Source organism: Eptesicus fuscus, chromosome 13 (genome assembly GCF_027574615.1).
Source record: "Eptesicus fuscus isolate TK198812 chromosome 13, DD_ASM_mEF_20220401, whole genome shotgun sequence".
Lineage (NCBI taxonomy): Eukaryota > Metazoa > Chordata > Mammalia > Chiroptera > Vespertilionidae > Eptesicus > Eptesicus fuscus.
The window spans coordinates 37,913,768-37,927,782 of NC_072485.1; the positions used below are offsets into that span (position 1 = coordinate 37,913,768).

Below are 14,015 nucleotides of genomic sequence, written 5' to 3' on the forward strand. Positions count from 1 at the left end.
AATTGGGCTCGGCACACAATTAGCTATTTTTATTAATATGTTGGAGTCCTTGCCTTTGGAAGTGATCTTCCACATATATAAATGATTGTGCAGGCAATTCTGACTAGGAGGAATGAGGTAGGTAGGTAGGAGTCCAGAGATAACGAAGCATAGTGGTGTGTTTAGGGAAAAACAAATTTTCAATATTGCATTTAGTGACATGTAAGTTCATAAATGATAAGTGGTGGGATTGGAAAGGAATATTTTAAATTATAAAGCTTTCCTAATTCATGCTAAAGTATTTGAACTTTATCCTGTAAACAGTGAAAAAATTTTTTTTTACATTTTAACTTTTAAAATATTTTTATTGATTTCAGAGAGCAAGGGAGAGGGAGAGAGAAATAGAAACATCAATGATGAGAGAGAATCGTTGATCAGCTGTTTCCTACATGCCCCCCACTGGGAACCAAGCCTGCAATGCAGGCATGTGCCCTGACTGGGAATCGAACTGTGATCTCCTGATTCATAGGTCAGTGCTCAACCACTGAGCCACGTTGGCTGGTCAATAGTGAAAATTTTGAGCAAGAATGGCAACAATCGGAATCAAAATACAAAAATGGATTTAATCAACAAAAACCACTTTATTGAGCATTTACTATGTGCCACAGTGTACAACTAAGGCCTCTAGCCCTCTTGCATCTTAAATTCTAGTGAGATGAGTTAGGCAATAAATAATGAATCAAGAAAGATGATTTCAGATAGTGGTAAGAGCTTTGAAGGTAATAAAAAGAAAGATGTGTTAGGAACTGTGATGGGAGAGTGGTTAGAAAAGACCTTTTTGAACAAGGGTAATGTGAGCTATTTCCTAAATGAAAAGGAAGAGCCAGGCATGTGTATATCTAGGGGAAGAAGTATTCTAGGCAGAAGAACTAGGAAGAAGAACTCTAGGGAGTACAAAGCTCTTGTGATGGGAACACATTTGGTTATGGTCCAAAAACAAGGCCAGTGTGGCTGGAGTTTAGAAGTGGAGTCAGTGTGTAGATTGGGATGAGTCAAGGATGGGTTAGGGTTGATCATATAGGACATTTCCAGCATGGCAGGCAGGTTGGATGAAATTCTAGTATAATAGGAAGCCCTGGCAGTTTTGTGAACAGGGGAGGGACATTATCTGATACAGGTTTTAAAAAACCCACCTAAGTTTTATGTACAGAATAAGACCCGAGTCAAATCCTGTGCTCTCAATCCTCTGATACTCAGGAGTGGTAGTTTAATGCTATGATACTTGTAAGGTCTCTCATCTTTTTGGAATACTGTTTCTATGTTTTCCATTTTATTCTTTTTCTTATTCACAATCACCCCATTATTTAATCAGGGTAGGGATTAGTCTATCTATTTTTAACACAGTAAAAGCAGTGTCCCTAAGAGATGGATTTCTTATTTCTGTGATAGAGGTGTTAGGATTATAGCTCTGCAATCAAAACCTAATGTTCTCAAGGAGGGTTTGGCAACCTCTGGCATGGCTGGTTTGTAACATGATTTTTAGTGTAGGGGGTTGCCTTCAAGCCTCAGTTTGACTGTCCTCCATCCTGGCTTTGGTTCACAGATCTGGTCAGTATCCTTGCTACTTATCTGTTTCATCTTGAGTCAGTTACTTTTACATCGCTGAATTTTAGTTCTTTCTTCTGAAAAATGAGGGTAATAATACCTAATGTAAATGGCTATATTGATAGCTAAATACAATGAAAGTAGCTTGTGATGTCCCTAGCATTGTACTAACACAAAATAGTTACTCAAAAAAAGCTTTATTTCCTAAGCTGCTTATGCCCCCCTTCAAATGTGAATAGGTAAATGACTAAATTAACTGATGAACAATGAATTAATGAATTACTTAATGAATGAGTCATCAAAAAATTTGATAGATGGAGAAGTGTATAAATTCATCAGATAATTGTTGAGAGCCAGCTGCATTTAAGGAACTATGCTAGATATTAGCAATACAGCGATATTAGATGTTCCTGTTCCTCAGAGTAGAAGCTGTCACAATAAATACAAACATAATTTCATTTCGGTGTAATAAATGTTATAATAGGCTTGTACAAAATTCCATAGGGGTCAAAATAACACAGTGTTCACTGCAGACTGGGAGAGTAATGCATGGCCCTATACCTATACAGAGCTTTGGCAAGTGTTAGATATTGCTGAGGTAACATGGATAAATGGAGTTAAATTTGACTTTCATTTTTTCTTCCTAGGTAGAGCAGTTATTTTGCCCATTTATGGTAATTGCATTTTGCATGTCTGTACTTTTGCTGTTCATGTGGATAGAAACCTCAAATGAATATAATGGCTTTGACTGGTGAGTTTCACTTTTTGTGTTTTCATTTGTGAAAGGGCTTTTTGGTCTAATAGCCACCTGGATCCGATCTGAAGTTGAAAAGATCCAATGTCATAAGAGGGAAGGTGGGCAAAATTGTGCTTTCCACAACTGGTGGGTGGAGGCCTGCCCCTGGGGTGGGGTAAGGATGCTGAGCACCCTCACCTATTATACTGCCCATCCACCTATGTTCAGTGGGACCAAATCTGATTCAGAGGGAAGTTTCTCTGTGCTTCCAGTGTCTCCAATACGTCTATTATGACTACTCTCTGACACCTGTTCCTCAGCCGTTTTGTCTGGATTACTGATGCTTATGCTAGTTGTCCATTATCTCTTTCAATGATCCCTGGTGTTTGTCCCTCACCTCCAGCCTCTGTAGGCATAGCCAGCAGATGAGAACAGAAAGTCAGAAAGCCAAGTCTGCAATCATCCTATATAATAAAAGGGTAATATGCAAATCAACCGAACAGCGGAATGACCGGTCACTATGATGTGCACTGACCACCAGGGGGCAGATGCTCAATGCCCCCTCGTGGTCAGTGCGCTCCCACAGGGGGAGCACCACTCAGCCAGAAGACCAGAAGCCGGGCTCATGGCTGGCAAGCACAGTGACAGTGGTGGGAGTCTGTCCTGCCTCTGTGGCAGCGCTAAGGATGTCCGACTGCCTGCGGGGAGCGGGCCTAAGCCGTCAGTTGGACATCCCCCCAAGGGTTCCCGGACTGCGAGAGGGCACAGGCCAGGCTGAGGAACACCTCCCCGCCCCCCCCCCCCCACCGAGTGCATGAATCTCGTGCACCAGGCCTCTAGTATATAATAAAAGGCTAATATGCAAATTGTCCCCTCAACCGGGAGTTCAACCAGGAGTCAGGAGTTCCAAGTGGGAGTTTGACCAGGGGGTGGGGCTAGCTGGCCAACTGCCCACGGCCTCTCCCCCTGGCAGGCCCCGCCCCCACTCACCCCCCCCCCCCATTGGTGGCAGGGCTGGCCAACTGCCTGCGGCCCCTCCCCCTAGCCAGCCCTGCCCCTGATTGGCCCCTCCGACCCCAATTGGAGGCAAGGTCTGTCAGCCAACTGCCAGCAGCCCTTCCCTCCAGCTGGCCCTATCGGCCCCGGTGCGGGGGCCAGCCAGCCGGAACCCACCCATGCATGAATTTGTGCACTGGGCCTCTAGTTAACAATAATAGTGGCTATGTACCACTTTTCAACTTCTGAAAACATACAGCCACCCTTTGAAATAGGTATACCATTATTTTCTCCATTCTACGGACATGGACTGAGACACAGAAAGTTCCCAGAGATAGTGACAGGAGTTTGATACAAGCATTGGAGTTCCTTGGACAGCTTGTTACAGCACAATCTGCTGGCCTCACATTTAGCAAGTCTGGGGTAGCACCCAAGAATTGGGATTTCTAACATGTTACAGAATTCATTTCTTAGTTCTAATAATTTTTGGTAGAATTTTTAAGATTTTCTATATGTATTATCATGTCATCTGCAAATAGTGACAGTTTTACCTCTTCTTTTCCAATTTGGATGCCTTTTATTTTGTTTTCTTGCCTAATTGCTCTGGCTTGGACTTCTAATATTATGTTGAATAAAAGTGACAAGAATGGGCATATTTGACTTGTTCATGAGCTTGTAAGAAAAGCTTTTACCTTTTTACCACTGAGTATACTTTTAGCTGAGGGTTTGCTTTTAGTTTCATTGAGATGTAATTGACATATAACATTATATAAATTTAAGGTATACAACATAATGGTTTGATGTAAGTATAAATTACAAAATGATTATCACAATGAGTTTAGTTAACATCACCTCACATAGCTCCAAATGTTTTTTCTTATAAATGATAACTTTTCAGATCTACTTTCTTAGCAACATTCAAATATACAATATAGTTAACTATAGTCATCATGCTGTATATTATATCCCTAGAACTTATTTATCTTATTACTGGAAGTTGTACCTTTTGACTGCCTTTGCTCAATTCTTAGACCCCAGACCCCCGACTCTGGCAACTACTAATATGTTTCCAGTTTCTGTGAGTTCAGTTTCTTTAGATTTAAAGTCATTTAAGTGATATAGATATAAACATAAGTGATATCATACAGTATTTATCTTTCTCATCTGACCTATTTCACTTAGCATATTGCCCACAAGGTCCATCCATGTTGTTGCTAATAGCAAGATTTCCTTCTTTCAATGACTAAATAATATTTCTTTCTATGTATGTATTACATTTTTTAATTCATTCATCCATCAATGAACACTTAGGTTGTTTTTATGTTTTTGACTGTTGTAAATAAAGCTGCAATGAACCTGGAGGTACAGATATCTCTTCAGGATAGTGATTTCCTTTACTTTATGTACATACTAGAGGCCCGATGCATGAAATTCATGCAAGGGTAGGCCTTCACAGCCCCGGCAGCTGCCTCGGCCCTCGCAGCCGCGGCTTCGTCTGGAAGGTTGTCCGGACGGTCATTCTGCTGTTCTGCCACTTGGTCGATTTGCATATTACACTTTTATTATTATAGATACCGAGAGAAACATTGATGTCCAATTAATTGCCTCCCATACCCACTCCAGCTGGGAATGGAACCTGCAACCTTTTGGTGTATGGGATGATGCTCCAACCAACTGTGCCACCTGGCCAGGGTTTTTGAGTTTATTCTTGTATATGATCTAAGAAGGTGGTCTAGGTTTCATTTTTTTTTGCATGTATTTGTCCAATTTTCACAACACCATTTAATGAATAGACAGTCTTTACCCCATTGTATGTCTTTGCCACCTTTGTCACATATTAATTGACTGTGTAGGCTTGGGTTTATTTCTTGGCTCTCTATTCTGTTCCACAGATCTACATGTCTGTTTTTATGCTGCTATTCTACTGTTTTGATTACTATATCATTTTAGTATGCTAGTTGCATGTCAAGTAACCTGATACCTCCAACTTTGTTCTTCTTTCTCAAGATTACTATAGCTACTAAGGGTCTTTTGTAGTTCTATGTAAATTTTTGGATTATTTGTTCTAGTTTTGTAAAATACCCTATTAGTATTTTGATAGGGATTGTGTTGAATATATATAGATTGAATATATATAGATTGTAGTACAGATATTTTAACTATGTTAATTCTTCCTATCCATGAGCATGGCATATACCTTCATTTATTTGTATATATACAGATCTTTTACTTCTTTGGTTAAATTTATTTCTAGGAATTTTATTGTTGTAAATGGGATTATTTTATTTTCAGATAAATTGGCATTAGTGTATAGAAACATTCCTAATTTTTGTGTATTAATTTTGTATTCTGCAACTTTACTGAAATAATTAATTAGATCAAACATCTCTTTGGTGAGATCATTAGGATTTTCTATATAAAAATTATGTAATCTGTAAATAGAGACAATTCTACTTCTTACTTTCCAATTATGATGCCTTTTATTTCTTTTTCTTGCCTAATTGCTCTAGCTAGGACTTCTAGTACTATGTTGAAAAGAAGTGGTGAGAGTGTGTACCCTTGTCTTATTCCTGATTTAAAGGAAAATCTTTCAAACTTTCACCATTGAGTAAGATGTTAACAATGGGCTTGTAATATGTGGCTTTTCTTATGTTGAGGTATATTCCTCCTACTCTCAATTTGTTGATAGTTTTGATTACAATTATGATAGAACATTGAATTTTGTCCGCTGTTCTTTTTATATTTAAGATGATATATGGTTTTTATATTCCATTCTATTGATGTGATATTGTTACTAAATAAGGTCATGAGTTCACTGCCCCGAGAGAAGCCAAAGTCTGAGCAACAGGTTTCCCAGAGAACAAATGATTTATTTGTCAGGCAGCCAGATAAGGAGACTGGGGGCAAGGCTCAAATCAGCATCCCTTGGATAAAGGATAATATCAGGAAGGGCCTATATATATTAATTCTAACTCAAGTGCTCAAATTGGGTAGTCTTGGAACTGAGTCATTGAAGGTAAGTAATATGGAGGGAGGAAGAGAGAACAAAGAAATTGCAGTTTGGTAGAAATTGTTTAATCAGGCCTTTGCCTGTCCAAATTTGGTCTCTGCTATCTTCCTTGTTGATGGATCTCTTGATTCTTAATGGGCTCCTGGTGGTAAAAGTAGCATCTCTTAAGTTCAGTGAATCTTGGTTTCTCTGTTCTCTTTGTTGTTGTTGTTGTTTAATTAATTTTTTTATTGATTTCAGAGAAGAAGGGAGAGGGAGAGAGAGATAGAAACATCAATGATGAGAGAAATCATCGATTGGCCACCTCCTGCAGGCCCCCACCGGGGATTGAGCCCACAACCCAGGCACGTGCCCCTGACTGGAATCGAACATGGGACCCTTCATTCTGCAGGCAGACACTCTATCCACTGAGACAAGCCAGCCAGGGCTCCTCTGTACTCTTGAGGTTAGTTTAGGGTCAGTTAGCAGCTAATTGCCCCTGCTCAAGCCTCAGAGACTATTCTGATATGGCTTGATCTGATAGTCTCTGGAGTGCTGTGAGGAGACCTGTTGTTATCTCATTGAAGACACTAAAAAATTAGAGGAAAAACTATTAGGGTCTGGTTTGAGTACTATAGCTTGGTTTCAATATATCACATTTACTATTTTGTATGTATTGAGCCATCCTTGTATCACAGGGATGAATCCCATTTGATAGTGGTGTATGATCTTTTTTTTTTTCCTTCTGTTTTTTTCTTTCTTCTTTTTGGTATATGTTCTTTTTAATGTGTTCTTGAATTTGTTTTGCTAGTATTTTTTTGTGTGAATTTTTGCATCTATATTCATCAGGAATGTCGCCCTATAGTTTTCTTATAGTGTCCTTATTTGGCTTTGTATCAGGGTAATGCTGGCTTCATAAAATGAATTTAGGAGTTTTCTCTCCTCTTTAATTTTTTGGAAGTGTTTGAGAAGGACTGGTGTTAATTCTCCTTTAAATAGTTGCCAAAATTCAGCACTGAAGCAATCTGGTCCTGGACTTTATTTTTGTTGGAAGATTTTGATTTCTAATTCAGTCTCCTTACTTGATATTGGTCTACTCAGATTTTCTATTTTTCATGATTCAGTCTGGGTAGGTGGTATGTTTCTAGGAAATTAATCCATTTCTCTTAGGTTGTCCTACTGATGTATATGCTTTCACTTAAACTCCTTTTCATTTTTCTCCCTTTTGTTACCCTACCACTGCTACCAAGAATGAGTACAGATGAAGTAGTAAAAGGGGAAATAAAAAGAGAGATAAAAACAAAAACAGTTTTTCCTTTGCCTGTAGTTCACAGCAGGTGGGTGAGCATTTCACCTGAGTTTGGTGAGCGAGTTTTAAGCTGAACTAAACTAATAATACTATTTCCATGTGATTGAATACACAAAAAAGATCTTTTAGATTGAAAAAAGTGGGGAAAAAATCTAATGTGGCCAGAGAAATGCTTAGAAAGGAAGAGGCACTATTAAATGACAGCCCTTACTATCCTTATCACTTGGAAAACAAAGTCAATATCACTACTTGCTTAAGCCGTTTGATTATTTTTTTGGCTGTATATAGACTGCTATTAGTTCATCTTTCATGGTCTTTTTCAAGGTCCCTGTTTTATGGTTTTAATAATCACAATGCTTGTGTTAAAACACCCTATTTCTGTTATGTGGATGTGAGTCCTTCCTTTATTTCTTTGAATAGCTGAGATATTTTTATTCTGTGCTTCTTTTATGATGGTTCCATTAATAATATTGAGTTGGGTGCAAGTTCTTCAGTACATTTGTTCACATTCCTTGTACATCTTATTAGTCCTGGTTATAGACTCATCTACGGACTACTATCACCAGTGTCTTGATCTGGAATGGCTCTTGCTAGAATGGTTGCTCATCTGTTTCTTTCTTCTTGGTGTGTCTTGTACCCCTGACCAACGAGAATTTCCTTCTTTGTTTTGAAGTGGTTGTATGTTCACTAGTTTATATGTTACATTGTTAAAATATACTTCTCCAAGTTATATGGAGAGGAAGTAATTTCTGTTATCTTGAAATGAAGTCTCTAAATTTTTTGACATTTGATATCTAGACCAAGTATAACACTATTTTTCTTAGCAAATCTTTAGTAGTTTTTCTCATAAACTACCTTTGGTATAACACATCAGGATTGTTTTAACAGCTCAAATCTCTTACACAGAATAGATCAATTAATGTGGTGGCTGTGATTGCATTTAGGTAAAAAACACATAGTTGCATGGACAAGGAACCTGCCAAAGTGGAAATATTAAGGTGGTGGCTTACGGATGACTTTTTCTCTTTTGGCATTTCAGAATTTATGTATTATTTCTTGCTTTCTAAAGAGGACATAATTTTTGAGTATATATTCTAAATAACATTAAAAAATCATACCACTTATACAGACCCCTATTAAAGTACCCAAAAGTACGATAGGACAACGTTAAAACTCCTAACTAAATATCCCCAAAGCTCTTAACATATATGTTCCCCAAATGCTTTTCTTCTTATCTCCCTCAGTTTTCTTATGCCTCATCTAGTTTAGTCTTAGATGCTACTACTTTCTGCTGTATTTTAAGGATTGAAACACATTTTTGCAGGGTTGTTTATCTACTTACAGGATACTGGTACTTCTGGTCCATTCTTTTGCTGAGTTTATTTGGAATCTTGGTTGTCTACATTTCATTGCTGTTGGTGAGTAACCTTCCCCATTTCTCCCACTCCCTTTCTGAGTAGCCTCATGAGGTGCTCCTGTCTCTGGTATGGTGCACAGTGGTGCTGGGAGCCCTCAGAACCCAAGGTCACTCTTGTCTAAGTAGCATTAAGGTTTATATCAACTGCTTGAAATTTAGGAACAAAGGACTGATGGAGAAAAATGGACTTGTGCTATTAGAGGATGCATCTTATCACTTTGACCTTTTGAAAGGGTGACAGAACATGCTTTTTTTATTTCCCTATTTCATAAGCCCATTTTATGGTTCAGTCAATATTGTTATTTTAGGCACCCATAGCTTCACATTAACCTTTACATATTGAACTAACTCATTTCATTTCCCATCTCCTGAGAATCAGTGTTTTGGGGCTTTACAAATTAGCTAGATTTTTAAACCTATTATAATGTGGCAAATTTGCTAGTCTGCTAGTTCAGATGCGAATTACATGTTAGCAGTAGAACCAGTTAGACGTTTTTTTGTTTTGTTTTGTTAATCCTCACTTGAGAATATTTTTCCATTGATTTTTATAGTGAGTGGAAGGGGGGAGAAAAGGAGAAGAGATAGAGATAGAGAGAGAGAGAGATTGATTGGTTGTTTCCCACACATGCCCAAACGAGCTGGGTGTCAAGCCTACAACCCAGGTATATGCCCTTGACCAGGAATTGCACCCGCGGTTCTTTGGTGCACAGGGTCATGCTCTAGCCACTTTGCAACACAAGCCAGGGCTAGACACTTTCTTTATAATGGGAAAATGCAGATGAATAATGTGGTCTGGGCCAGACTCTGGCCATTGAATTGTACTGCTTTCATGCACAATAAATGTGAAATGCTGTAGTTAGCTTCTAAGGTGGGAATAAGTTCTACTATGGAATAATGAATATATTTTAACCAACCCTACTCCACCCTACCTTTTATGGATACATGCAATGCATACAACAGTGAACAAAGAGGGAGCCCTAGGTTCTATTTTCAGTTCTGTGTTTGGGTTGCTTTGTAACTTTGGTCAAGTCATATAACTTCTGAGACTCAGTTTCTTCTGTTTGGAATGAGAATGATAATATTTAATATAATGGTATTTTATAGAGCTGGGTAAAGAAGAAATGAAATCATATACATAAAATTATTTTGATAAGAAGGTAAGTGTCATATATATTCCAACTCTTGTAACATCCTAAGTATCTGAAGTCTCCAGTTTTCAGTTTCTATCCTTACACTAACTTGGTGACTGACTAGATTTACACTGAAATCTAAGCTTTATTGACTAAATAAAGGCCTGATGCATGAAGATTCGTGCAAGAATGGGCCTTCCTTCCCCTGGCTGCTGGCACTGCCTTCGCTTTGGCCAGAGCAGCCTTTCTGCTCTGGCCTGGAGCCACCTTTCTGCCTTCTCATGCTGGCCAGAGGCCCAGAGCGGCTGGGGTGGTTCAGAATGCCATGGCGACAACACAAGTGCCCTGCCCTGCCCCTGGCCACTTGGTGCCTGCATATGCAAATTAACCTGCCATCTTTTTAGGTTAATTTGCATACTCATGATTGGCTGGTATGCGTCTCAAAGGTACCGTCAATTAGCATGCTACTTTTTTATTAGGTAGATGCCAGTGTTAACAACAGTGGTTAAAAGTTGTTATAATGACACTGGTTGCTCAGGAAAGCTTTTCAATGTTGCTGGGAAAAGCTGGCTTCTGACCTCTGTTCTCTCATAAGTGGGTCTGAGTAATACCAGGATTAAGGTCTATCCGAGGGGTAAGAAATTGGAAACTCAGGAATGATATCAGTGTGGTGGTTTATTATGAATTCCATAAAAAATAATTCTTTTTGGGGGTGCTGGTAAGAGTTTATGAATAAGAGGTGGCATGTGAACTGGTTTGAGAGCTCAGTGGCCTGGGGAGGGAGAGCTTTTCAGGCAGAGGGACAGCATGGCAAGTGCCCAGGGTTTGAACAGTGCAGGTATAGCAAGAAGTGAATGTAGTAAAAAGGCATTTGGATACAGAACAGTGCTGTGGGCCCTACTTGGTGATTTCAAAATAACCTCCTTTTTTGTACTCTTCTTTTTCAGATACTTGGAGTTTTGTTGATTCGGGAAGGGTATGAACCATACCTGTACTGGTGTCATAAGGTAGGCCATCAGAATCTTCATAGAAACCTTAGACCAGGACTGAATGTGCTTCTTGGCACTCAGTGTTAAGTACAGAGTTGTGCTTTCTTCATTGTTCCCCTTAGAAATAAGAGATTTACTTACTCTGTTTTAACTGAACTCATGAAATTCTAACAGATGTGTCTGATTTTACTGAAGGATCTGAATCCAAACTTTATTTTTCTCAACACTCCTTATTAAATTCACTTTGTGACTATTCTTAGGCAAGCTCCATTACTTTCCTAGTCATATATAGTGACAAGAATATTCTCATGCCAGTCATTAAAAATTCAGTTCATTGTAATGTCCCAGATTCCAACTTTATAAGACTTATCCCCTCCCCAGTGGTGGAAGCCTCCACTGGTGGAGAGAGCATGATGGTACTATTACCTCTCTTTCACCAAAGGAGGGTCAGGGGTACAGGAGACAGGATAAAAGAACACGGTCTCACCAGGAAGGGCAAGAAGATCATCTGGGATTGATCCATCAGAACCAGGTAAATGCACAGTTGTTGGCTCTTTACCCCATGGCCTTTTTCTACGTGTATTTTCAGAGACCCTTCTGCTGAGAACCTTGACTACAACTCTTTTGGTGGAGCCATTGCCTGTATTCCTATATCCCCTGAAATTTGTCTGGTGATGTCCCTTCATATGGAGTTTTTTAAATGGCACCAGTATGGCTTCTCTCAAAGGATCCCTAGACAGCAGGCATCTTTGCTCCTCCCCACCCCCTTTTGTGATCATGTAGGTCATTTCCATCATAACCATTATTTTGTTCTGCCATGTGTTTGAGAAGCTCCAAGAAATCAGAAACACCAATCAGAAAGAATATATGCACGCCTATGTTCATAGCGGCACAATTCACCATAGCTAAGATTTGGAAACAGCCTAAGTGCCCATCAGCAGATGAGTGGATTAAAAAATGGTGGTACATATACACAATGGAATACTACACTGCGGTAAAAAAGAAGGAATTCTTATCATTTTCAACAGCATGGATGGAACTGGAGAGCATTATGCTAAGTGAAATAAACCAGTCAGAGAAAGATAAATATCACATGATCTCACTCATTTATGGCATATAATGAACAACATAAACTGATGAACAAAAACAGATCCAGAGACAGAGAAGCATCGATCAGACCATCAAACCTCAGAGGGAAGGTAGGGGAGGTTTGGGGTAAGGGGGAGAGATCAACCAAAGGACTTGTATGCATGCATATAAGCCTAACCAATGCACACAGACAACAGGGGGGTGATGGCATGAGTGGGGGAGGGGTGGGAGGCAATGGGGAGATAAGGACACATATGTAATACCTTAATAAGGAAATTAAAAAAAAACCCAGTGGGCATGAGGACAAATATGTGATACCTTAATAAATAAAGAAATTTAAAAAAATAAAAATAAAATAAATAAATAAATAAACCCAGTGGTACATCTACACAATGGAATACTACTCTGCTGTAAAAAGGAAGGAACTCCTACCATTTGCAACAGCATGGATGGACCTGGAGAGCATTATTCTAAGTGAAATAAGTCAGTTGGAGAAAGATAAATATCACATGATCTCACTCATGTGAAATATAATGAACAACATAAACTGATAAACAAAAACAGATCCGGAGACAGAGAAGCATCAATCAGACCGGCAAACCTCGGAAGGCAGGGGAGGGTGGGAGGAAGAGGGAGAGATCAACCAAAGGACTTGTATGCATGCATATAAGCACAACCAATGGACACAGACACTAGGGGAATGAGGGGATGAGTGAGGGGGTGGAAGGACAATGGGGGATAAGGACATATATATAATACCTTAACCAATAAGGAAAATAAAAAAAATACAGAAAACTTGCTTTTTATATAACACCAGCTTCATTAAGCATAGGCTACTGTTGAGCCAAGGTTTCAGATATAGAACCAATTGAGATGCATAATACCTGGATTCTGATAAACTGAATTCAGAAGCTCTGGTAGGTGTACTCATTCAATATATTTTCACACCAACGAAGAACTAGACTTATCAGACATGGGAGGAGAGACTGCTTCTTTTGGCAAGGGAGATTTTGTTGGAATTGAAGTTTTAGTTTTAGTGTACTCAGAATAAATCTGGAAGGACATGGTTAGCATCAGGCCTGTAACACATTCCCCTTTTACCTCATGCTCAAAGAAGAATGAATGACTTAAATCCAAACTCCTTGTAAACATACTAAGAACCCAACCTCCTGGGAAACACTTATAAAGATGTTTATTAGCCAAAGATAATGAGAATCATTATCTATGAAGACATCTAGCAGGATATAACCTGGTATATCTGGGTTCCCTATTGTAAAGAAACCTGGAATTTCTAGATTTGTAGGGTTGGAGACATGGCTAGCTGGAGTTGTATAAGATATGGATGCTGCATAACCACAAAGGCTCCTTCTGTGAAGCAGTGTTTCCACATACTTTGTCCAAAACACACCGCACATTTTAACTTCAAAACCAGCATGTATCCTAGTATAGGAGAGAGAAGAACTTTTTATGAATATCTGCATTTGGCAGGATCAAGTTTCTCGAAGGGAAACTGTTTTATCTGTATCTTATAATTGCCTGTATTTAAATCACTAGTTAAAGCTGGTGTTGAGTAAGGTCACAGAATCCCATGAGACTCATATATGTCTGATTTGACAGTTAAATATTTGTGTTGTGATGCATATTTGGTTTGCTAATATGTTAAGATTTTTTTCATCTATGAACACACGAGAGATAGGCCTATACATTCATATGTCACTTAACAATAGGAATGCGTTCTGAGAAATTCATTCTTTGGCAATTTTGTAATTGTTGTAA

At 38.9% G+C, this 14,015-nt stretch overlaps 1 protein-coding gene across 1 annotated transcript in view; it reads left to right on the forward strand.

Moving 5' to 3' along the window:
- The first annotated feature begins 2,273 nt into the window (after positions 1-2,273).
- GDPD4 (glycerophosphodiester phosphodiesterase domain containing 4) overlaps positions 2,274-14,015 on the forward strand; it is a 75,872-nt gene continuing 64,130 nt past the window's right edge. Inside the window, exons 1-3 of the mRNA XM_054725650.1 lie at positions 2,274-2,335; positions 8,939-9,032; positions 11,109-11,168. Of these exons, the coding sequence (XP_054581625.1) occupies positions 2,274-2,335; positions 8,939-9,032; positions 11,109-11,168 (216 nt within the window). The remainder of the gene's footprint in view (positions 2,336-8,938; positions 9,033-11,108; positions 11,169-14,015) is intronic.